The 27,173-nt window shown below is 43.1% G+C and overlaps 1 protein-coding gene across 2 annotated transcripts in view; it reads right to left on the minus strand.

The window, feature by feature from the left end:
* The window catches only part of OCA2 (OCA2 melanosomal transmembrane protein), a 524,044-nt gene that overhangs the window by 270,529 nt on the left and 226,342 nt on the right, over window positions 1-27,173 (minus strand). For both annotated transcript variants that reach the window (XM_082246739.1, XM_082246738.1), the window contains 3 exons: window positions 10,748-10,905; window positions 4,925-5,007; window positions 912-1,065 (listed from right to left, as the gene is read on the minus strand). In XM_082246739.1, the coding sequence (XP_082102865.1) occupies window positions 912-1,065; window positions 4,925-5,007; window positions 10,748-10,905 (395 nt within the window). The remainder of the gene's footprint in view (window positions 1-911; window positions 1,066-4,924; window positions 5,008-10,747; window positions 10,906-27,173) is intronic.

The following is a 27,173-nucleotide window of genomic DNA, read 5'->3' on the forward strand; positions in this document are numbered from 1 at the left end:
AAAAAGCATCAATGAACTTACCTATAGTGACAACAACACCCTAGTAGTTCATTGAGAACCACAAGCCATCAGCCCCAAAGGCTGTCGGTACTTGCAGTTCTCCCATTTACAGAACTCTGTGAATGAATGATGCAGCCTGGTGGGCGAAGCCACACATGCCGCTTTTTTTTTTTTTTTAATTGTGACAGCAAGTGAGGGAGGATTCCAGGGCTGCTGTCACAGCAGGGGATTGGTGTGCGTGTGTGGGGGGGATGTGCAACAGTAACATGTTACACCCCGAATAAGGGTGTAACAGGTTACAAAAGGTGAACATATCCTCTAAATCCAAAACAATGTCATCAACCCTATCAGAGTTCTCCACTGCTTGACTACAGAATACCACCCTTGTATGTTACGGAGACAAAGAAAAGAGGAGGTGTTCTAAAGTCCAGCAGCAAGAACTCAAGCAAGGCTGAGTCCCTGTGTTGTCAAAGAGGAATTTAGGAGCTCAGTCAATTTCTGACAGGATCATCAGATATTTTTCTCTTCTTCGAGCATTTTAAAAAGGTATATTACAGAGATGTGCTGCACAGTTTGTGTTTTTGCTCATACACTTTAATGTAATTAGCCAATGTAAGTTTTACATCAGCCTTTAACACAGATAAGCCAGCTTTCAAGCGAGTTCCAAAATTCCAGTGTTGGCATAGCTGCCAAATAGAAATGGTTTGGGATAGTTAATGCAAACAAATAAAATGGGGAAACAGAAATTATAGCAGCATTGTGGGTTACTAAGAAAACAAATATGTTATATTAATTATGTGCACTCATTAGCAGGCAAGATGTACATAGTTCATCACTATATAGGTATACACCAATCTGTATAATGTAAAAGTGTTTATTGTGTAGTACATTAAATAATCAGGATGGCTTACCTCAAATATAATTAGCACATAAACTCCTGCTAAGATAACGGCTGCAATAGTTACTTGTGTCTCTATGCTCGCACTGAGATATTGATGAGATAAAGACAGTGGAACGAGCTGGGTCTCCTGTAGAAAGGCTTGAATATTTATCGAGATTGAGTCACTAGAGAGAATATAAACACGCTTTTATTCAGTGCTTAAAGATAATTAATTTTGATGTTCAAATAAACAAAAAAAAAAGTTTACAGCTAGGACTATTACTGCAAGAGGAACATAAGCATTTCCTGTATGTTTTAAGTATAAATCACCTCCAAGTTCTTGGTAAGTTCAAGAACAATTGAAAAAAGGAGATTAATACAAGATTTTAAATGATGGTAGTAAACAACAGGACAAAATGAAGCTTCCTAAATAGCAAAGTCTATGAAATATCAGCAGGGAATTTAAAGTGTTTTTTCTTTAATGCATTCTCTGAATCAAGTTTAAAAAAAAAATAATCCTCTGTGCAGTTCCCCCCTCCCTTATATTTACCTGAGCCCAATCTTGATCCAGCAACATGCATGAGAGCAGCGGCTCTCTCCGCTCTCTCCGCTCTCTCCCTCTTCAGAGACAGGAGCCATTGGTTCCCACTGTCAATCCCTACCAGCGAGGAGAGAACAGGGGGCGGGGGCAGAACCGCACTCTGCGTGCCTATGGGCACACAGCGATGGCTCGGGAGCAAGCTTGCAAACAACTTTCTATGGTGGGCACTCCGCAGGAGGAGGAGACATGAGTGCCAGTGGGGGGACCAGAGAAGGAGAATTAGGGCTGCTCTGTGCAAAACAATTGCACAGAGCAGGTGAGAATAACATGTTATTTAAAAAAAATAAAAATATTTTTAAAAAACTTTGAGAAGCAAACTTTTACAATTCTAAACACCCCGTGAGAATGCAAAAAAAAATATTTTTCCTGACCTGCAGACACAAAACATAATTTAATCCAGTTATGTATTCATTAACTGATTTGTCTATCCAAAGCTATTTCAGTTTTTTTGCATATATTGAAGTTAAATTATCTAAAAGTTTCTTATATTTGGTATATTTGAGACTTGTGTGGTGGGATCTCTACATTTAAGTTACTAAGTCTGGGCACCCACCTAGGTGTTATGAAGAAGTCAGAATTCTCTTATTTATTTTAAAATATGGAGAACTTACAGGAGACAGGAATATTAGCAGGTGGCGGCAAGAATATCAGCAGAGAGATTTCACTGCTGAAGTCCACAGGTGGAAAAAAATAATCAGAGGGAGACTCTATCTATAATAGAAGGGTAAACTGACTGGCGGCCCTCCAGCTGTTGCGGAAATACAAGTCCCATGAGGCATTGCAAGGCTGGCAGTTACAAGCAGGACTCCCACAGGCAGAGGCATGATGGGACTTGTAGTTCCGCAACAGCTGGGAGGGCCGCCAGTTTGACACCCCTAAAGGAAGTACATATCATTTTTACACTATTTTTTTAACCTGATCTTTACATTAGGCATCCTACAAAATCCTCCACATCAACACTGGAAAATGGAGGGACAGTGCTGTATAACAGATTGCACTGCATTGAAAAATATAACACGACTAGTAATCAGTGGTGGCTGGTGCTCAAATTTTTTTTTTTTGGCGGGGGGGGCGCAAACAGAAAAATTCAATAGGCATTGCTTTGCGGCAAAAAAACGCTTTAAAAAATTGCATGACTTTGAGGTCACAAAAGTGTGAAAGGGACCTTCAGTAATCAAGGTATAGTGTGCCCCCATCAATGCAGAGTGACCAGCCTGCCCCCTTCAATGCAGTGTGACCAGCCTGCCCCCTTCAATGCAGAGTGACCAGCCTGCCCCCTTCAATGCAGAGTGACCAGCCTGCCCCCTTCAATGCAGAGTGACCAGCCTGCCCCCTTCAATGCAGAGTGACCAGCCTGCCCCCTTCAATGCAGTGTGACCAGCCTGCCCCCTTCAATGCAGTGTGACATGCATGCCCCCTTCAATGCAGAGTGACATGCATGCCCCCTTCAATGCAGAGTGACCAGCATGCCCCCTTCAATGCAGAGTGACCAGCGTGCCCCCTTCAATGCAGAGTGACCAGCGTGCCCCCTTCAATGCAGAGTGACCAGCGTGCCCCCTTCAATGCAGAGTGACCAGCGTGCCCCCTTCAATGCAGAGTGACCAGCGTGTCCCCTTCAATGCAGAGTGACCAGCGTGTCCCCTTCAATGCAGAGTGACCAGCGTGTCCCCTTCAATGCAGAGTGACCAGTGTACTTACCTGATTTGCAGCGGCAGCTTCTCCTCAGTCCTCTGTGTCTCCCCGCGTCTACTCAAGTCCTCCAGCCTCCTTCTCTTCCTTGGCCAGTGGCATGGGTTCGCCTTTCAGCCAATCAGGAAACGGGTCATGGACCTGCTTTCTGATTGTCCAGGAGGAGGATCCATGTGACAATAGCGAATTTTCATTGTCACACAAATGGGTGGGCTAGGGTGCAGTACTCTGCGCCCGGACACACCCTTTTCTGAAGCCTATTAGAGCCTATGGCTCTAATCAGGTGCTTCTGGAAAAAAAACCCATTGAACTCCATGCCTCCGGCACCCTGCATGTAGATTAGGGGCCAGACACATGGATGGGGGGGCGGCGCCCCTGCGCCCCCAACGCACCGGCCGCCACTGCTAGTAATGGCAGGCAACTAAAGCATAAAAAGAAATCAGATGATTGCCTGTCACTGTTCTACCACTCCTTCCTTTTGTATTCCCATTCCCTGCAGGGAGATTACAGCAACGCTGTCTGGCAGAGTGGCCCGAATACCATGAATTACTCAATTACTGTGTACTTAGATGTTTGCCTGAAGTTCAGTTTCATCTAAATTGTCGAAAACATACACATAGAATTTATGTACTTCAGGCAGCCAAGAGATGTGTTTCAAACTAGGTGTCACATCAGAGGACCTCTGCAGGTGTCGGAAAAAGGTAGAGCCCATTTACTGCACATTGCTCCTAAGTTCAATGAACAAACAACATTAAGATATTATTTAATCTCCTGTGTCTGAAATTGTGTTTTAGTCCTGGTTCACATTGGTGCGATGCAGAAACCCTGCAAATCAACTGCGGTTTCCCGAATCGCACCCGACTCACAGGCAGTTTAAACTGCCATATGCGAACTGCTGGGATTGTTGATACAAAGTTAATAACACCCCCAGACAGGGGCAGACTGGCAACTTTTGGCCCAGGGGGCAAGTACAAACCAGAGGCCCATGGTGCAGCGACTCTGCCCCCCTCACTCTCCCTCTTCCCCCCCTGCTCCTGCCCCTTCTGGTCATCATCTGGCCATCAGTGGGAAGTTGGGAGGAGCTGGGACAGCTCGGTTGGGGCTGCCTGGGGGAGAAAAGTCTCCAGTGGGGCATGGAACCCGGCCTCTGCTCATACACAGTTCGCACCATCCATGCTGGGGGGGGGGGGGGGGGGGAGGCCTACGCTCTGTCCTTGTCTTCATCCAGCACTCAGTAGGTCAGCATTGGGGACATTTTACTTCTCTTCACCAGGAATTCTTTAGTCAGGTCTGTGGCAGAAGCAGTGCAGCCTTTTTAGGGGGCTTCAGAGAGGCCCAGGGGGCAATTGCCCCCCTGCCCCCTGGCCCAGTCCTCCCCTGCCCCCAGATTAGTTTGCATACCGCAGTGAGAACTGTCAATTCAGACAGGAAACACCCATGTGATCCGATTCTAGTGCTGACCAAAAAAAGGATCCTGTGCGACTTTGGTCCGAATGCGATGCAAATTCAGCCATACAATCTGTATGGCTGAATTCGCATTGCACAGACATCACGTGATTTGCAGAGCAGTGCAAATCACATGCAATGTCTGACATCGCTGAAGTGTGAACCTGCACTGAGGTAATAAAAAATAAAAACACTGAATGTATCCTGTTTATATTCATTAAGAATGCATTAGAATGAGCATATAAAACTTTGAATCTAACCAAACAAAAATTAAAAAAAAGGCACCTGGTCCTTTATTTGAAACTAACCTGTTTAGAATTTCAAATGTCCTTTTCTTTACAATGTGTTCATTTTGTTTTGAGTTCAAAGCTAAAGTCCAGTTATAAATAACCTGTAAAACCCAAAAACACAGTTGTGTATTAGTTTATGTATAGCTAAAGGCATTCTCCACTAACTGAGATTTTAAACCACATAATGTAAATTACCCATATCCATTCTGTAACTAGTACTGCAAAATCTTGTTTCTCTGGAAAATCAAGTGAAATCTGATAACACCTCATCTATTGCAATATAAGGATTTTGAAAGATTTTTAATGAATAACATTTGAAACCATTAATGTGAAAAATTGAAAGGTTTGCCAAATGCCTAGACACCACCCCTAAATGCCAATAAAAACATTGCAAAAAAAAAACTAAGCCTTAAAATAAAAAAAAAAACGAAGCCTTAAAAGAAAAAAAAAAAACACAATACAATTACCTCTGACGCCAGCTTCATGTAATCTCATGTGGACTTTAGAGACGTCATTTGGTTTTCTCATGGGATGTTCAGAAAGCAGAGCATTCTGAATTGCAAGACATACCAGTTTTATGCAGAAGCATATTTTAAAAGGATCTGAAAATACTCAACTTTCCAAGAATTCCACAGTAAAGCAGAGTGATGTTACCCTCACCTTTGCATGCCCACCAAAGACTGGGTGCTAGGTAAGCAGACTTTTTTCTCCGGTTCAAGTTTATTTTTTATTTGCATTTTCTGTGGAGGGGAAAGTCCTTAGGCAGATCTTGCATTTTCATTTAACCACTTGCCGACCGGGCCATAGCTGAATGACGGCTACCGCGGTCGTCTTATTCTGTTAGGACGTACTATGACGTCCTTCCAGAATCACGCTTCCTGTGCACCCCCAGGGGTGCACACATTTGAAGTGTTCATGCTCGCTGGGTCCTGGGGACCCGGCGCATCACGGATCGTAGTAAAGGGCCAATGACAGTGGCCCTTTACCACGTGATCACTCCGTCCAATGACGGAATGATCACTTGTCAACAAACCGGCGCATGTCCGGTTCATTTCTCTCCTCTCCTCGCACACTAAACACAACGATCGGTACATCGTGCGAGGAGAGAAAATGCAACTGCACCCATCCTCTGCCTCCTCCATACCCCAACTATGCCCATCCGGGCTTCATCTGTGCCACATCTGTCTCTCATCCACACCTCATCCATGCCCATCTGTGCCACATCCATCCCACCTTATCCGTGTCACATCAGTGCTCATCTTTGCCACATCAGTGCTCATCCTTGCCACATCCATGACATGTCAGTGCTCATGCGTGCCACATCCACGCTAAGTCAGTGGTCATTGGTGCCACATCCATGCCAAGTCAGTGCTCATCCATGCCACATCCATGCCACGTCAGTGCTCATCCATGCCACGTCAGTGCTCATCCATGCCACATCCATGCCACATCAGTGCTCATCTGTGCCACCCTCCCTGCTATGTCAGTGCTCATCCGTGCCACTTCCATGCCACGTCAGTGCTCATCAATGCCACATCAGTGCTTATCCGTACCACATCCAAAAATTGGATTTTGGATTTTTTACTTACCGTAAAATCAATTTCTCGGAGTCCACTGATGGATGTAGCTGCTGCTTTAAATCATAAATGGATGGGTAATAAGCCACTCCCCACTAGGAGTGACCAGGTAGAGCCAAAGGCTTTGACACGCCCAAGGGGGCAGGGACCCTGGGTTATTACCCCTGGCCTCACCGTTGCATCTTCAGTTTAGTTGCAAGCAGTGAATATTAACCAAAACCCAACTCTTCAGAGAAAAGAGGGGAGGGAGCTACATCCAACGGTGGTCTCAGAAAATGGATTTTATGGTAAGTAAAAAATCCCATTTTCTCTTTCATCCACCGACGAATGTAGCTGCTGCTTTAAATCATAGGCGGATGGGACGTCCAAAAGCAGTAACCACTGAGGGGTAGGGAAAGAACTTAAAAGAATGCAATTCCTACGGCTAACATAGCCAACTATATAACATGGAGCCCTACAAGCAACAACTGGGGCTCAATTGTAACAAAACCATAAAGGAGTAGGAAAAGTAGACTGGTCCTTAAATGGCGGCCTGCAAAACACATCCACTCTGTAAAACTTGGTGAACCTATGTACAGACGACCAATTGGCCACCTTGCAAACCTGCATCACTGACGCCTGAAAGCCCAAGAGGCACTCAACCCCCATGTAAAGTGAGCCGTGACAGGGAAAGGAGGAACCTTGTCCTTAAGAAAATATGCCTTCACCACCGTCTGTCTGTTCCATTGAGAGATGATCGCCACAGACGCAGCCTGACCCTTACGGAGTCCATCTGTATTCACAGAGAGTCTGACTTACGAAAAGACACAGTAGTCTCCAGATACACCCGTATCGCCCGAACCACATCCAAGCAATGCAAGGCAAGGCAATTTCCTTAGGATGTGAAGGTTTCGGACAGAGTGATGGAAGCACTAGGTCTTCGTTCAGATGGAAGTCTGAAACCACCTTAGGAATAAATGGATTAGGCCGTAACACTACCTTATCCCTGTGTATTATCGGATAAGCGGCAAGATAGCGCTGCTAGTTCAGAAACCCTGCACGCAGAGGTGATAGCCACCAAAAAGGCAACTTTCTGCGACAGGGCAAACAAGGAAATGCATCTTATGTTCTCGAATGGAGATTTCTGAAGAACCAATAGAACCAAATTAAGGTCCCACAGAGGTAATGGAGACCTCCTGGGGGAGCCAAATGACGAACCCCCTGAAGAAATGTACGAATCAAAGAGTGCGTAGCCAAAGGGTGTTGGAAGTACACAGCCAAGGCCGAGATCTGACACCGAAGAGTGCTCAATGCTAAACGTTGGTCAACCCCTTTCTGTAGAAAGGTCAGGATCCTGCTAATAGCAAAGGATCTAGGATGCAGCTTCAGCGATTCGCACCAAGCAATGTACGCTTTCCACGTACGATGATAAATCTTCCGAGAAGTGGACTTCCTAGCCTTGAGTAAGGTAGGGATCACAGAATCAGACAGACTCCTGTCCTTAACACCTTGCTCTCAACAGCCAAGCCGTTAAAGCCAGCGACTGTAAAGCAGGATGGTAGATCGGACCCTGAGATAGAAGATCTTCCTGCAGAGGATCCTAAGACCAGGCAGCTAAGACTGAAGATGCAACGGTGAGGCATGGGGTAATAGCCCAGGGACCCCCGTCCCCCTGGGCGTGTCAAAGCCTTTGGCTCTACCTGGTCACTCCTAGTGGGAGGGGCTTATTACCCATCCAACTATGATATAAAGCAGCAGCTACATCCGCCGGTGGACGAAAGAGAAATGCATTTTTTTTACAAAATTGTCAGTCTTTTTCATTTCTGGCACAAAAAATAAAAAACACAATGATGATTAAATACCACCAAAGGAAAGCTCCATTTATGTGAAAAAAGGACAAACATTTCATATGGGTAAAGTGTTGCATGAGTGAGTAATTTTCATTCAAAATGGGAGAGCACTGAAAGCTGAAAATTGGTCTGGTAAGGAAGGGGGGTTTACGTGCCCAGTGGGTAAGTAGTTAAAGTGGTTGTAAACCCTTACATATATCCAATGAAGTGACTAGCCCAGGTAATACACAGAGGTGAAACAAATTCTCCTACACAAGTTGTGCCTGTTTATCGGCAGTCTTCTCTTTCTACATCTGTTCAAAATTCAGAATTTATAAGGCTTGCTTAAGAATTCAGAAAACAGGGAGCAGAGAGCTGAAGTTACACTCTAAAGAGCTCAGTGGGGAGAGCGCTGAGAGCCGATTGTGTTATATATATATATTTATATAATTATACATTTTATCTTTCATATACTCACTATTGGATATATTTGTTGAATATCTGACATACTACAAATTAGGATTTCAATCCTTACAGTTGACCTGAATTTGAGATTTGCTATAATAGGGAATAAATATTTAATGTATCTAAGCTGTTCCTTAAAAAAATACCGTTTCTTTTGAACTCTTTGCGAAAAATACTAGTTTACGTCTTGGTATGGGAGGGTGCCCAATCATTTGACTAAAGCAGGGTATACATAGAGTTTTTTTTTTTTTTCAACCAGGGGGTTGAACCAAAAAAAAAAAAAAACTTGCAGATCCACGTATCCACACAAGCAACATGGATTCAGGGATCTCTCACAATGTTCTCTATTATTCTGACACCTGGGGGACCCCCCACCCCACCGGGAATAATCGCAGGTGGCAGGCGGACATCGGGTACACCAGACCCATTGATTGACATCCCTACTAGCCAATCACAGTGCCATGGCACTGGCATGAGAACGCAAGATCTCCATCTTGTCCCCTTGCAGCGCTCCGATCTGCTCTTACATAGAAAGATAGTCTTTCTGCCTCTCCCGGGAATAATCGTGGGTAGCAGGCGGACATCGGGTCCCCCGGACCAATTTATTGACATCCCTGCTAGCCAATCACGGTGCCATGGCACCTCCGGCAGCACGATGCGCCATCTACTGGCTATTGAACGGGCCGACGTACAGGTAAGTCATTTCGCGCAATAGCGCCACTTTGCCACGGTATATAGACGGCGGCAAGTCAGCAAGTGGTTAAACTAATTTTTTTTGCATAAACCTCCTTTAGGGGCATGCCCTATGCCTACATACCTTTGCTAATAGGTGTCCCTTGCTCCAATCGAAAAAAGTTGGAGGTATATAAATGTAATAAGAATTTTGATATCTATGTTATAAATTAAAAAGTTAATGAGTGGTTTGAAAATAATGCCTTATAACATGTGCATGCATGCTTTATTTGATTTGCATTGCCATTGTGAAGAAGAGAAATGTGACTCTTGCAGAGTTAAATACTTGCTTTACTTCTCATATTTATACATGTACATTCATGCCCCCCACTCATCCTGGCCACAGTAACTCTGTTCTTCTAGTCCAAGCAGCTCTGATAAATTAAAGTATAACTTAAGGCAATTTTTTTACTTCGCTTTGGATGAAGTAGAGATAGATTAGAATATATGTCAGTTTTTATTGCGGTTTGTGCCCTTGTTGAGGATATTCAATCTATTTGACCCGTTTACCGTTATCATTGAAAGTAAGCGAAAATCCCAATTTTTGGGCTGTCCCCAGAAAAGTAATAAAAGGGGAAATCTTCCAATGACCTGGAGTTCTGGTGACCTGGGGGTCCCCAAGGAATTCCCTTAATTTGCAAGGATTTCCTCTCACTTTCTGTTTGGCTATGGGACAGGAAGTGCAGGTAAATCTCTGCCATAGTACACAGATGGCAACATAAATCTGATATGGGTTATAATTCTCCCTTACGCTGTCCAAAATGAAAAAACAAAAATTGTTGCCTATAGTTCTATTTTAAAAGCTGCCAGGTGAGAGGCCATTTGAGAGAACACCATTTTGATGGCTGGCTCCTTAAAACAATCAGTCTCTACACCTACTTCCAAGCTGAATCTAGCCCTCCCTGTCCCCACAGCTCTGATCCCAGAACTAAACCAAGAACACGGGCATTGCAGTTCAATTGAATTAAAAACAAAATTGTCCCAGCAAATTTGGAATATTTGATAAGTATGCCAACTGCCAAAACTGCTGATCAATAGTGGTTCTGGAGGTAAGTTATATTTACACATTATACTGACATCTGCATGCTTCAGTAAAATCATTTTGTGTGATCAATGCCCTCTTAATCATGCACTGAAGAGGTTTATTGCTCAGAAACCAAAACGCATTCTTCCTTTTTTTTTCTAATTGTAATCTTTAAGGACGAGAAGTCCAAAACGCACAAATATGTTTTTGTATGCATTTATATAAAGACTGCAACCTGTGTAGGGCGACGCCTCCTTGAACCAGGATCATCTATTAGAGCAATTTGTACAAGAACATATTCTTCATTTCTTCGATCAATCAAGTCCCCAGCAAAGGGTCCATCGACTTCCAGCTGTAGGAGTGCAGTATCCCGAAAATATGTTAGGTTCACAGCTTGTAGGAGAATATGGGTTAAGGAGCTATGTGGTACAAGTAGATATATTTTTAAAGCCAAATGCAAACGAAAAATAATGTTACATGATATAGTCTATGAATAGAGAAAATAATAAAACTAGCGTCAAAAAAAAAAAAACCTAGCGTTTGCAATATTCAGCTTCAATACACAGATCTCATGCACAGTACTTTTTTCTGCCACTAGATGTCCTCGTTCCATTGGCCATCATTTTATCCATTTGCTGAGCCCAGGTCAGCCTGGCTTTACCCCAGCCTGTGATTGGACAGTGAAAGGTGAAGCAGAATAGTGATGACCTTATCCATCACTCTGCTTTCTCTTGTTATAAGCAGGGGCGTAACTACAGGGGTTGCAGGGGTTGCGATTGCTACTGGGCCCCATGCTCCAGGGGGCCCAGTAGCAAACCAGTGGGTGAACTTCCAGGATTGAAAAAGTCACACTTGCGACCGGGCCCTGGCATTGCACCACTGTGGGGAGGCCCAAAGATTGCAGGAAGGGAGCCCACTGCAGAACTTGTGAAAGGATCCTGCTGCGGGACCGTAATAAAAGGCCATGCAACGAGAGTAAAGAGCCCCAGGATTAGTGGGAAGAGCCCTGGGCTTGAAGGGAAGGGCCCCGGCCAGGGATCTGGGGGGGCCCTTCATGGTTTCTTGCATCGGGGCCCTGAAGGCTCTAGTTACGCCTCTGGTTATAAGTATGCATCATGCTAGCTCATAAACTGATTGACTCCTTATTCTGCTTCTATTACACTCCAACCCAGTTCAAGGATTGCAAGAGGCAGGTACCAGGTTCAGATTTAGGTACATGCATTTAAAAATACATTTATTGATGTATTATTGCTGAATTCGATAACAAAGTATATATATCTATTTAGTATGCACCAAATGCTTTTGCAAACCCAGACATTGCCTTGTATTGTTATTGGCAAAATCATCACTGCATAAGTAGTACAGGAAATTCCTGCACAGACACAAAGTAGAGGAGTGGTTTCATTATGTATTACTGCACAGATTTGGAAAAAATACAAAAAAGAGCCTCAAGATTCAAAAAATACATAAAGCACTTTGATTTACATGGTATTTATTTAGCCTGAAGCTCAGCTTTGATGATGTGCTCTTCCCTGGACTGATAAGAGAATATGGGGCATGAATGGCTGAACATGCCTGTAAAAAATGTCCCCTACATGCACATTGCAAACTATACTAAACAATATAAGCAACCTACAGGGTCCTACATACAAAAACCTGCTCCAAAAAAACAAGAAAATGATTTTTTAATTTTTATTTTTGCTGTGTGATCAATGGGGGTTACTCAAGTTTGACTGTAAAAGGTGGCAATACAATTTATAAACAGTAAAGGACGAACAAAGCTGGGTGCCTGTTATTTACCTACCACCCCAAACATAGCAAAAAAATAAAACATATGTATAGTATATTATTGTCTGCATAAAAAGCTTCCCTGAGCAAAGCTCCATTCCTATTAGGAGTTCCGTGCCATCACCAACATGTCATTTTATCCTGAACATACTGTAAATATTCCAGGTAAAGCCATAAAACTCTTCATTAAAATGTGTCTAAATTCAAAAACTAAAATTAATTTGTTGCAGCCTACAGCCATATTTTGGCTGCATTAGTTTTTGTTTTTGCCCCCCCTCTTTTTTTTTTACTAAGGTTCAGCCAGTGACACACTTCCTTGATGACAATGCTCACTTGCTGCATGGTATCTATGGAGGTACCGCATTTTCCCCTAAGCTGCTCTTCTGATTTGGTATACAAACACCTCTACTTCCTCTACAGTTCACAAAAGATAGCTGAGAAACTTAAAGTGGTATTATACCGTAAAGCAATTATTTACCATTTCCTAGATTGCGGAATTGGTTTTCTTTTTTAGGCATTCCTTCTTCTATATTCACCTGGTGATCCAGCCTGTCTTTTTTTTTTTTTAACCACTTGCCGACCGCCCACAGTATATTTACTGCGGCAGTCAGCCCCTCCTGGGCAAAGTGACGTAGTACTATGTCGCTCGCCCAGGAGCCTGCAGGGGGCTCCCGCCCCGCTCGTTCCCCTGCATCCCCGCGTGTGTGACCAGCGGACCCGACGTCCGCTGGTCTCATTCGCGATCTCCCGGTGGAGAGGAAGAAAGGCAGGCGGCTGATGTAAGCAAAGCCGCCTGTCATTCTCCCTGGTGTAACTGCAGAGATCATACGATCCTGCTATGTAGGATCGTATGTCTCTGTGGTTACATCAAAAGCCACACCCCTTTACAGTTAGAAACACGCCCCTAGGGACACACTTAACCCCTTGATCACTAACAAAATTAACCCCTTCCCTGCCAGTGTCATTTTTATAGTAACAGTGCATATGTATAGCACTGGTTACTGTAGTAATGTCACTGGTACCCCCAAAAGTGTCAAAAATGTCAGTCAGGAGTCCGATCTGTCCGCCGCAATGTCGCAGTCCCGCCGCCATTACTCGTTAAAAAAAAAAAAAAAACAATAAAAATGACATAAATCTTTCCCATAGTTCGTAAACGCAATAACTTTTGCGCTAACCAATCAAAATACGCTTATTGCGATTTTTTTTTACCAAAAATATGTAGCAAAAAACAAATAGGCCTAAAATGTTAAAAAATTTTGATTTTTACATTTTTTTTAAAAAAATGTGAAAAATATTGTTATTTTTTCAAAATTTTCGCTCTTTTTTGGTTTATAGCGCAAAAAGTAAAAATCGCACAGGTGATCAAATAGCACCAAAAGAAAGCTCTGTTTGTGCGAAAAAAAGGACATCTATTTCATTTGGGTACAGCGTCGCATGACCGCGCAATTTTCCGTTAAAGTCACACAGTGCCAAATTGCAAAATAGGCTCTTGGTCTTTGAGCAGCCAAATCCTCTGGGGCTTAAGTGGTTAAACAAAGCTCTCCAGCAGAATGAATCAGTTGCAGAGATGAGGCAAACCATTTAACACTAGCAGGGGTGCTTTCAATGATCAGCGTTTATGTAAAACCTTTATCCCAAAAGGAACTTTTGCTATAACTGCTTATAAAGTATTAGCTGGAGATTGGTTTCAGTTTGTTAATGTATTTAAATCTGTTAGTCCATCTAGCACTCCCCTTCCCCCAGACTGATCATGCTGCTGTCCAGAGGTGCCCCCTGTGCTCATTCACCCAGAGCAGAGCACACTTAATACATGTGGCATGTTATTGGTCAGATCAACAGGTGAAAACAGAGAGAAAAAGACTAAAAAAAAAAAAAGAAAACCAATGAAGCCACCACATCTAATGATTTAATTCTACTTTATTTTGAGATTTCCATTTAGTGCACAGAAAGTTACAAGGATACTGGATTTCTGCCACAAATAGTTAATTTCTGTTCTTGCAGAACATGTACTTCGCCTCAAAACAGAAAACGAATGCAGCCACCTCACCTAAGGACTAGTAAGCTATAACACTACATTTTTGTTCTTGGGTTTAGATGCATGTTACGGACCTAAAGTCATTGTAAATGATTACCTTGTAAAAGAACCCATTACATTTGAAATAGAAATGAAAAGCAAAACATGTGTACAGATTAAAAAACAAAAAAAAAAACAAATACCTTTTCTTCCCTTTTTTAGAAGAAATTACATTCCCTCTGTTCTCAGCTGCACAAGAGCTGGGGGGGAGGAGAAGCAGCAGTACACTGAGCTTCCCAGTCAAAGGCTTTGCAGAGGGGGGGCGTCATGACAAGTATGATCATTGGAGGAGAGTACAGAGAGTTCCCAGTATAGCTAGAGAACTGACCACACTGTGCTCTCCTGCTTAGTTTGGTCAGTATTTAATAGGAAAGAAGAATGACTGACAGGAACACCAAGGATTTCACACAAAGGAAGCAATAGAAAGAGAAAAGGATACTTTTTCATACAAGCACATGGTGCAGCAGGACCGTATCAGGAAGGGTATCAAACTCTTTAAATTGGTTGTAAAGGCTCAAGGTTTTTTTTACCTTTATGCATTCTATGCATTGCATAAAGGTAAAAAGCCTTCTGTGTGCACCAGCCCCCCTTATACTTGCCTAAGCCCTATCTTGATCCAGCGATGTGCATGAGAGCAGCTGCTCTCTGACTTCTCTGCCGTCTCATTGGCTGAGGCAGCAGCGGGAGACATTGGCCCCCGCTGCTGTCAATCACAGCCAGTGAGCCAATAAGAGTGGGGGTGTGGCCCAGCCATGCTCTGTATCTGAATGGACAAAGAGCAGTGGATCAGGAGAAAGAAAGCTGCTTGCAATTGGGGCACTCGGCAAGAGGGAGGGGCCAGGAGCACCAGCAGGGGAACCGAGAAGAGGAGGATTGGAGCTGCTCTGTGCAAATCCACTGCACAGAGCAAGTACGCATGACATGTTTGTTATTGATATATATATATATATATATATATATATATATATATATATATATATATATATATATAAGGTTTTAATATCGCATTAAGCTGCTTGGCCTTGGGGAAGCTTGTGTCAGCAAGGAAAGTCCATATCAGAGGGCCAACTTTCTCAAGCCTGGTTTACAGATGTTTTCAGCCCTGCATAAAATAAGCTTGGTTCCCAAAGTGGATTTAGAGTTTAATCTATAGTTGTGGAAGCAACCATAGCAGCTAGTATTCAGCATGCTGAAATATTTCTCAAACAAAGATATATATAAATATTACATAAATTGTGACTGGAAACATTTAGAATTTGTAATAATTTTAAATTGAGCTACTCCAGCAAAAACCAATATTAGTTTCATTTGTACATATATTTAAAAAATATATATTCATGCTACTGAACTTCTGTACCTGTAACTGCTCAGTTTACAATATCAAATAAAGATGCCCAGCAGTTCTATTGACTTTTCTTCAGCATATAAAGAAAACTAGATTATGGGGAATTGTTCACAGTATTGTGGAGCTTACATGAAAATCATCAATAAATGCATTCATAACACAGGACCTTTAAAAAAAACTCATGAATTATATATGATTGTTACAATCCTCTCACCTCCAGATATGCCATTAACTTTCTTTATCAAAATCACAGGAGATTTCTTTTGAAAATATTTTCCCCATATGATTAGGTCTAGAATTGTCATTATATAGGCATGCACATTTTTTCTTTCTATGTAATGAAAACGAATGCAGTGCAGGTTAAAAGGGGATGAAAGAAAATCTGAAAATGGATAAAAGCACAATCAGCGAAGGAGAAATGAAATATGTATTTCCATCATAATGGCTGTTGTAAAACTTTATGGTTTTTAAATGTATATTATACTGTGCTGAAGACTTTATTATTACCATCACTTTGTGGGTTTCAGGAGTTGGAGTCTAGTTCTGAATGTATTATACCTAGCTTGGCTTTCCTTGAAGTACTCAAGCTTGTTCTCATGACCATTGAGACACTCCAGTCCTGGGGGGTTCAAAGTATGCGCTAGGTGTCAAGCCTGGAAAAGGAACAATGGAATTTTATCCATGTAACAATTATACCACATAACCTGGACTCTCTTCATATAAAGCGGAAGTTAGATCTGCCTATATTTTCCTTGTTCTTCTTTCTCCCTCTTCATTGACAGGCCTTATTTTAAACCCAGTGGGGCCATCTTTTTGTCTCTGCTCTATGCAATGCATGCAGATCATTGCCGATATGGAATTGGGAAGGGGAAAGGGACGTGTCGGTACTGTACCTAGCTTCATGAAAAGGTTACAGCACCCTACTTCAGCACTCCTTTCAATAGCCCTCAACCTTGATGCAATCAGGATCATTTGTGGGAAGATATTATACAAATATTTAAATGGATTGATGGGTACATGTTGGTCTGGAGGAATGGGAACTTATAGACAGACTGCCATTTACATGCAAACTAGGTAATACCCACATGTAATGCTGAGTATTCACAATTTAAAGAAATTAAATCCATTGAATTAAAGGGGTTCTATCGAACTTGCTTACCTTCTAATGCATACTGTGATAAGTAGACAATGAGCAGCAAAATCAGGTTAAGCATTTATAGTAAAGGAGAAAAGTATGTACAACTGTGCAAGACTAAAATTTAATATTAACCCCTTGGCGCAAGCTGCCCCCTGCCCTTTAAGGGGTTTGCTTTGCCGGGAGGCGGAACTTATGACCAGGTGACCGCCATGATTGGCTATCACGGCGTTCACATGATTGGATAAGTCCTGATTGCAAACGGCGCAAAGAGCTGTCAGTCACTGTGGCGGGAGCGTGCAAGCTGCTTGCTGTGGGGGCACTCCACAGGAGGGAGGGGCCATGATGGCCAAAATTGAGTTAAGCATTTATAGTAAAGGAGAGAAGTATGTACAACTGTGCAAGACTAAAGGTTAGTCTTAACCCCTTGGCGCCAGCTGCCGCTTGCCCTTTAAGGGGTTTGCGTTGCTGGGAGGCAGGGCTTATGACCAGGTGACCGCCATGATTGGCTGTCATGATGGTCACATGATTGGAAAAGTCCCGATCGCAAACGGCGATCAGGAACTTTCAAAGAGCCATCAGTCACTCTGGCGGGAGCGATCAAGGCACGAGTTCTCTGCACAGAATGGTCGGCGGTATTGCATGCAAACCCCTCTGCACCAAGGCGCAGGCTGCGAGAAGTCACATATTTTCATGCACTCTGTGCCAAGAGGTTAAACATCAGCAATTGTACCACAGGGATCCCAAAATCACTAGTCTTGTAAAGCCATAACCATGGAATACATTATTAAAGCAATTGATAGGACCTTACTGCTATCATACAACTGAAAAAGGGAAGGGAAAAAAAAAACACTGGCACAGGTGTGTGCTTTACAAATGCTTTAAGCAATTGGCAATGTTCAAGTCTCCAAAGCAAGCAAAGCCCATTTTTTTTAAATGAAAGGAAAATCCCAGGAGAAGAGCCCTGTTACATGACCTGTCTATGTATTGTGACCAGCCTATTCTTAAAGGCATTGTAAAGTCAGAAGGTTCCTATGCATTAAGATATAAAGCCTTCTGTGTGCAGCAGCCTCCCCAGCACCCTCCAATACTTACCTGAGCCCCATCTCTGTCCACTAGTCCCTTGGCCATCCAGGACTCTCCCTCCTGATTGACTGAGACACAACTGCAGCGTCATTGGCTCCCCTGGCTGTCAAAGTCAGTTAGCAAATCAGGTAAGAGGTGGGGTGGGGCCAAAACACAGCTCCATGTCTGAATGGACACACGGAGCTGCAGCTCGGCTCAGGTGTCCTCATAGCAAGCTGCTTGCTGTGGGGGCACTCCACAGGAGGGAGGGGCCAGGAGCAGCAAAGAGGGACCCGAGAAGACCCGAGAAGAGGAGGTCCTGGGCTTTAAAAGAGATGTTCATTTTGTTAAACAAATTTTTACATCTTTTTCAGGTTAAGAAAAATGTGCATTTTTTTATTTTAACTTGGAGCCTGTAAAGGATGGCTCCCATGATGCCATGCAGGATTCCAGCAGACTTGTCAGTGTATCTGTCTGCAGGTGCTTCATACGGGCAGGCAGATACACACTGACAGGAAGAGAGTACTACCAAAGAGCTCAACAATGCCATGGTAGTCCATTGAAGCCGACAGCCACAAAGGATGTCAGTGTTTGTAGTTTTGCCATTCTCAGAACTCTGCAAATGAATGATGTGGCCAGACAGGCACGAGTTTTTTAAAATCGTGACAGCAAGCAGAGGGAGAAGATCCCCAGCTTGCTGTCACTACAGGGAGCAGAGCGGGCGACGACTGCAGGAATGGGAACATGTTACATGTTAGATACTAAAAACGGGGGGAACATGTAACATTCCCAAAGGCTATCCTTTAAAGCACAGTATGTTCTCTGTTGTGTTATGAAAATAGCATTCCATGGGACACTGCAGACTATACCCTATGGCATGCATTTTAGAAAGGAGTCAAAAAATTCAGGCGCGGTGAAGAGTAAGGAAAGCCGGAATTCTCACACGGAGGATATCAGATCACAACCAAGTTAAAGTTGGACAAACCACTGCTCACTCTGCACCTATCTGTGATCAAGACTGTGTTGGGTAAAATATTAGCGAGAGGCATTCCCAGGAGGGACTGCAATGTGCTTTGTCCAGATTTAATGAAGTACAATCTGATCTGTGTGTGACTTCCTGCATTTTTCCACACTGAACAAAATGGCATCACATATCACCACACAGCAGGGCAACACACTTTGTTTTAGGTAATGGCATGAATGAAGTGTCACATTTGACAATTTAAATAAAAGTAAATAATGCACTGGAGCCAACACTGTACTAGCCTGTATGTTAAAGTGCTGCATCTTACCGTGCAGGCTAGTGTGAACCTAGCCTAAGTTAGGGTCACAATAGCCTGCATGTTAAAATGCAGCCATGGTGCATCACAGTAGCTTCACTTTTGCAAATGCATGAAGCAAAAGCCTTCTAATAATTAAATGTTAAAAACTATTTATAATTGAATTGGTTAAGCTGGGTGACTGGATTAAGTAAATCACGTAGTAGTTTACATTTGATTTTGCATAGCCCAGATAAAAATAGACTATAAATCTCTTTGTAAACTTTCCTTTTCCACGTTGTTTCCTAGGATGGGTCATGTTTGTGTAATTAGCACTTGGATCATATTTTTCAGTCCTGTAGTCTGTTTATTTTCATCTTAGTGATGTCATTAATATTTAAAGCCTTTTGGGCACATGCCTGTAATCAGGTAGTAGTTAATGCTGCCCTCGCCAGGAGAGAAAGGGTTTCTAAGGTCTGAGTTGGCAGGCTTTCTGCTGGGCTCTGCATCCCTCCCTGTGCTCATGAATTCAGGAAGGAGGCTCTGCCACAGTTAGTTCCAGCCATGTGGGAAAAAGGAAAGGCTGTCAGCTGAAAATGTAATCTGTTCAGCCAAGTAACCACCCGAAGGGGAGAGGAGCGTGTATGGGAAAGTGCTGAGGAGCTGCTGAGCCATGTAGTCCCACAACACAGCCTGCTGGATGGGAAGAAAAAACAGACCACAAGATGTGACCTCCAGATGCTGCTTCTGTCAGGGCTCTCTGCCTCTCTGGGAGTCTCTATTTCTGCTGGACATCTGTGTCTCCTAGAGCCTTCCACATGCAGGGGGACTGATGGGACTTTCAGTCTGTCCCATAGATACCAACCAGGGACTCTGCCAAGCACAGACTATTTCCAAGCCTGTAGCTAGAGATTTTAAGAAAAGACCCCACTTTATGTTGACCTTGTGATTTTCCTCATGCTGCATTATTCCAGTAAAGCTTTTGAAACTTTACCCCTGTCTGGTCTGGAGTTACTAATGGGGTGTAATGCAAGTATTTAGCACTTATAGCACTTATAGTCTACAGCTTGGGTCACTGGTACATTGGGATATGAAGACATCAGTACAAAGAGTTAATAAAGTATGAAGATACAGTAATTACCAAGGGTAGCCAAGAATTGGCAAGCAGCCTATTAAGCATGTTCATGTGGGGGGTGAGATAGCCTCTTGCAGAGAGGGAGATGTTTTTGGCACTCCTCCTGCAGCGATCCGTCTCCCATAGCAACAGGAGCAGATCTGCACCGCTGGAGCCCTCAGTTTCCACATAGGTACAGAAGAGGAAGAGGTACTAAAAAGCATGCATGGAGTCCAGTGTATTTGTTTAAGGGTATACAATGTCCGGCAGAAGGTACCTCCTGTGCCAGGCAAGTGATCCCTGTTCTAGATGCCTAGCATAGCCAACTCCTACATGCTTATTTTTAGGATTATTCCCTTAAACATAAAAAGAACATATTGTAATAAAAGGAATACTAAATGACATTTTTAAAGATGAAACTCTCTGGGCTGTGACTATTTATATTTGAACACTTAATGAATCGCTGACCACCAAGAGTGCTCTATATGCAGGCAGAACTCCATCGCAATAACCCAGGTGTTAGATTCTCTTTTGTATCCAATGAATTGGATACAAATTGGATTCTCTATTTGTATCATGAACATAGTCTAGGAAAGTAATTCTTTCTGCTCAAGCGCAGTCTAGCTTGGGGAAAAAACATCCAACAACTGAAATATTTTCATTCATTTATAGTAACTATACACTTCCTATAGAAATTTAAATTTTAATTGGGCTTTGTTAAATTTTGTTTTATGCATGGAAAAACAGAAACATACATTGACTTTACTAGCTGCCAATTTAGAAGTCTAGCGGGAAGTGAATTTTCTATGGCATGAAACAAGAGATGTTACAACAGCTTTTGTTTAATGGTTTAATTGTGATAAATGTAGTTGTGTCATGGTAAATGCAGTTCTGCTTCCAATTTTAGTAACAAATTAGCAAGAATGGTTTGGACAGGATATCTGCAGCTTTTGTCAGAGTAATGAAAGTGGAAAGAATTTCAAATTATAGGCACAGAGAAGGACTGCTGTTCTTTATACTAGTACATTATAATTCCAGTTTAATAGGGAAATGGGAAAGGAGGAGATTTCAGAAGTATAAAAAATTGCACTGCTAAAATTGCCTTCATCTATTAGGTGGTTATAAAGAGTAAAGGGTGCCCTCAAGATTTATCTTCCGTAGTGGGCTCACATAATGAATCATTTGTACAAAGGCAATAGGTAGTCACTAACTTAACTGCTGCCTAGACACTGATCTATACTTGTGCTTTCAAGATGCAGCACTAGTGGAATCACTTTTCTATTATGTGAAATAATTACAAGCTAGCAGTCAGTAACCCATAACAATAAGCTGTCACTTTACTATAGGAGGGAAGGAAAATAAGATAGTATTGCTGCTGTGGCCTACTGCGATTTGCACATCAATTAACCAGCTTATTGAAGTGTAGAAGTCAAATGACCGGCTTCTTGAAGCTTAGTAGTCATATGAGAATGTGAGAAGTTGCTGCAGTAAAATATAAGAAATCTGGAAATAAAAATGCAGTGATAACTAAATGTTAACTGCAGCATTTTTTTTTCTATAGAGTATGGTAAGGTTAGAACCTGTCAAGTTCAGATTTCACTGTCTTGATGTTCCATCTCTCTACTTCCTCCCCTGACAGGAAGAAAAGGAAAAGGAAGGGATTTACACTGGGGAAAGACACTTTCTATTTTCAGTAGCATGAGGCAGGACAGCCATCAGAAATTTTGGTGCCCCTTATACAGCTTTAGGCCTGGGGACCTCGTTGTAGCGCCACCTTTTGCTGCAATTACAGCTGTAAGTCGCTTGGGGTATGTCTCCATCAGTTTTGCACATCGAAAAACTGAAATTTTTGCCCATTCCTCCTTGCAAAACAGCTCGAGCTCAGTGAGGTTGGATGGAGAGCGTTTGTGAACAGCAGTTTTCAGTTCTTTCCACAGATTCTCAATTGGATTCAGGTCTGGACTTTGACTTGGCCATTCTAACACCTGGATATGTTTATTTGTGAACCATTCCATTGTAGATTTTGCTTTATGTTTTGGATCATTGTCTTGTTGGAAGACAAATCTCCGTCCCAGTCTCAGGTCTTTTGCAGACTCCATCAGGTTTTCTTCCAGAATGGTCCTGTATTTGGCTCCATCCATTTTCCCATCAATTTTAACCATCTTTCCTGTCCCTGCTGAAGAAAAGCAGGCCCAAACCATGATGCTGCCACCACGATTGACAGTGGGGATGGTGTGTTCAGGGTGATGAGCTGTGTTGCTTTTACGCCAAACATAACGTTTTGCATTGTTGCCAAAAAGTTTGATTTTGGTTTCATCTGACCAGAGCACCTTCTTCCACATGTTTGGTGGGTCTCCCAGGTGGCTTGTGGCAAACTTTAAACGACACTTTTTATGAATATCGTTAAGAAATGGCTTTCTTCTTGCCACTCTTCCATAAAGGCCAGATTTGTGCAGTATACGACTGATTGTTGTCCTATGGACAGAGTCTCCCACCTCAGCTGTAGATCTCTGCAGTTCATCCAGAGTGATCATGGGCCTCTTGGCTGCATCTCTGATCAGTCTTCTCCTTGTATGAGCTGAAAGTTTAGAGGGAAGGCCAGGTCTTCGTAGATTTGCAGTGGTCTGATACTCCTTCCATTTCAATATATAGCTTGCACAGTGGTCCTTGGGATGTTTAAAGCTTGGGAAAACTTTTTGTATCCAAATCCGGCTTTAAACTTCTCCAGAACAGTATCTCGGACCTGCCTGGTATGTTCCTTGTTCTTCATGATGCTCTCTGCGCTTTAAATGGCCCTCTGAGACTATCACAGCGCAGGTGCATTTATATGGAGACTTGATTAAACACAGGTGGATTCTATTTATCATCATTAGTCATTTAGGTCAACATTGGATCATTCAGAGATCCTCACTGAACTTCTGGAGAGAGTTTGCTGCACTGAATGTAAAGGGGCTGAATAATTTTCCATGCCCAATTTTTCAGTTTTTTATTTGTTAACAAAGTTTGAAATATCCAATAAATTTCGTTCCACTTCATGATTGTGTCCCACTTGTTGTTGATTCTTCACAAAAAATTACAGTTTTATATCTTTATATTTGAAGCCTGAAATGTGGCAAAAGGTCAAAAAGTTCAAGCGGGCCGAATACTTTCGCAATGCACAGTATGTATGGGCGGAGGAAGTACAGGGGGTGGGAGGGCACAGTACAGGGGGCAAGAAGGAGCAGTACAGGGAGGCAGGAGGGCACATTTCATCGGGGCAGGAAGGAGCAGTAGAGGGGGGAGCAGTACAGGGGGGGCAGAACAGCACACTACAGGGGGGCAGAAAGGAGCAGTACAGGAGGGCATGAGGGCACAGTACATGGGGCAGGAAGGACCAGTAAAGGAGAGGAAGGCAGTACAGGGGTTATGTAGCTGTAGGTAGCCATAGAAACTGGGAAAGTGAGGGTCGGTCACCTGACCAAAATAGTTGATCACATGACATGTGTGGCTGCAGATGTCATAGTTGATCACATGACATCTGTGGCTGCAAAGTGGCGGAGCAGCACCAGAAGCTGCAGCAGGGGGTTGACCCATATGTAAAGATAGCCCTGGCTTGGAACCTGGGACCCTCGGGATGAACGGGCTCCCTACATGTGTATGGACTGCCCCCCTTGATGGCAACCTGGTTAGAGGCTCCAAACAGAGCCATATGTAGACATGCTAATGAAAATGTGCCTATATAGTAATATTCATTTGTACCAGCATTGTGAAAAGAAACAAAGAAACCACAGTGAACAATAGTGAATAGACAAATAAATATATCTTCATTTAAATGATAAAAAAATACATAAAAATTTGTGAAGACCGTTTTTAATCCCACACGTGAATAACATCCTCACTGAGTATAGGAAAGGTTCCTCTCCACCAACATGCAAGATGCACTATACACTCACCAGACTTAATTGACCCCTATTACAGGGAGTCAAATTGCACATATGGTAAAATCCAAGATGTCATACATGAGGTCACAGGAATTATTTCAAACCGCTGCTGTCATCCATTCAATATGTATATAAATAGAGTATTCAAAGCTCCAGTGTTGCCAAATAGAGAGGGAGAGGAACAAACTCATGGTGCAGTATATCAAATCATTTATTTAAAAAAGAAGGTTGTATTGCACTTGCATCAAAGAAGACCGGGATCAGCATGTATTGTATAGCAATCACTGGTTTGCGCTCCACCTGCGTTCCAGCTGACCAGAAATTACATATCTCAAACACCGCCATCAGGGTGAGAAGATACCGGTAAAAATGACAGTATGAAGGCGGTCACGTTCATTAAACACGTGGTCAATACACTCTAAAGGAGCCGTCTCCACAAACCCTGTGAAGGGACAGGATCCAGGAAATTGGCACAAATCTCCTACCAAGCTCGTATAAAGTACGGGCTGTCCATCCTGCTCCACAGGAATGTGGTCCCTGTGTTTACATGCTAAATGTACCGTTTATCAGGGAGTCCCTCTGCTGGTCTCTGGGGAGGCATATTAGGTGTAAATCACTCTCAATGGGGAAGCAGTGCAATATCATGGCTGGAGTGGACACTTGCCTTAATATTACAGTGATACTGAGCTTCCTTATGAATGAGGCACTGCACGGTTTGTTAACAGTCATTGCACAAGCTCAATGTTTTTTGCTGGCCTTCTGCTTCTGCAGAAAAACAAATGCCAACCCCAAATAAAGACCAGAACTACCAAAGAAGGTAGGAGACAGTGTCCATCTGCTGTCTAGGCAAACAGCCCTCTTCAGACTCTTCCAAAGAGGTGCAGATGAACACGACTGTATGGATCCTGCTTTGTTTAAAGCGGTTAGTGAGGACCAAAAGGTTGTCACAATTCATTAAGCAAAACACTCTAAAATTAGTTGTTTGCACTCCCCTTGTGAAAGAGTCCTCTATTCTAGCAAGGCCCGGTGTTCCTTCCAAAAGCAGCAACCAGTCTCCAGAGCTTTCTCAGGTCAACCAACCTTCTTCAGACTCTTCCAAAGAAAAAGATGCAGATCAGGATGATCTTTATCCAGTTTAGGCCCTTCTTTGTAAAGCTGATGAGATGCCTTAAGACAGAAAGAAAGCAGTTGAAGTAATTACATTTCCCCACGGTGACTGAATTATGGCTCATGCTAGAAGAATGTAGCAAAAAGCCTGTTTTCACAGCATAAGTCAAGTTGGTGAAGAACAGGGTCATCTGACCCCTACACAGTTCTTCTGTGAACTAGAAGCCCAGCTAAACATGGTTCAAGGTATGCCTTTCTCTGCTGCTAGAGAACATACCAGTGGTAAGGTTGTCCTGTTGTTCCTCTCCACCTGTCAGCATCTGTATACCTGGTGACTTTTGGGACCATGGTCTCTTCTGTCCTTGTCTTCTGACTGTGGTTTGAGTGGCTCAGTGGAGAGGATACCCTTTTTCCAGGGGTTTCTCTTCAACATGGATATACACCAAACTATTTATATCTCACAGACACCTAGTACAAATCTTCTCAGTTGCCAGACAGTGGCACAAGGTCAAGTTTTCCATCCAGCTCCAGTGAAGCTGAAGTTAGCGGCCTGGACTTTGAGAGGTGAAGGTTCGTGGATAAGAGCAAGGAAGCGCAGTATGAACAAAGCCTGCAACAAAATTTGGCGAAATTCCAAGAATATGCTACATCAGATGTTTTCTCCAGGGAAGCAAGAGCTTGTCATGTCCTCGGTTTTTTCAAAGAGGTCTTGACATGGGCCTGAGTGCAAGAACACTCAAAGGACAAATCCCATCCACGTCAACCCTTAGAGGTCCACTGAGTCCTGCTGATTCTTCAATTCTTAAGGCCATAGTAAAGCTAAGGCCTCCCCGAGCCCCCACATTTCCCCCAGTACTCAACTACCGGTCTGCTCCAAAAAGCCATGATGGAGTTGTCACTATGGGAATTACCAGCTTTCCTGGTGGCAGTAACCCTAGCTAGGAGAGTTTGAGTTGGCAAATCTAGGGTATAAAGAACCCTATAAGTCCTTCCTGGCGGACATATTCTGCCTTCAATGCTGGATTCTATTCCGCCTCAAGATTTCATTTAGGTCAAGAAATCATGTTGCCTACCTTTCATCTGGAAGATGGACAAAGAGTTAGTCCTTTGGATGTCGGGGAGACACCTTCTTTGATTGTGAAAGTGATCTCCCTCTCATATATAGATAGAGGGTTGGCCCTTTCAGAAGGAAAACCTGCATGCTTCACAAGGAGCATCTCAAGCTCTGGGCAGCTGCCTGTAAAGACTCAATAAAGGCAATTTGCCCCAAAAAAGGGTAATGGAAAAAAAAACAAACACATAAAGCTCTACCTCTTTCCCTCTGCCTGTAATGTTCCGGTACCTTTGGTACCCTAAATTACACTTTCCACAAGTGTATGCGCCCCACCATTTACTTTTGGAAAGGTGCGCATACACCTTTAAGACTGGAGCTGTCATCACCCAGCGCCGGAATAGATGGCTATTTAAAGCGCCGGTTCTCACTCACATGTGTTCGTTCAAACACCCTTACCTGGATGCTAACCTTGCTTGAAGCTTCCATGCTTGCAAGCTTACTTCGCTGACGGAACCTCGCTGCGCTGATCCCTGTATCCCGCTACTGGATCATCCGCCTCTCCTGAACCACCCTTCGGCTGTATCGCTAATAGTGCTAAGTACCCCGCAGGGGAATTCTCTATAAACTTATACTAAGCTTACACTATCTAGCTCTGCATAGTAAAGATTGTTTATCACATCTGCATAACTAGATTGCTAGCTCTTGAGACTACTGCTACTTTTCTGCACTGGGTTGATCTCTTTTGTATGTCCACCTGCTATTCTATCATCTGCTATCATACAACATTGCTAAACCTTCCT

Source organism: Pelophylax lessonae, assembly GCF_965119305.1.
Source record: "Pelophylax lessonae genome assembly, chromosome: 2".
NCBI lineage: Eukaryota > Metazoa > Chordata > Amphibia > Anura > Ranidae > Pelophylax > Pelophylax lessonae.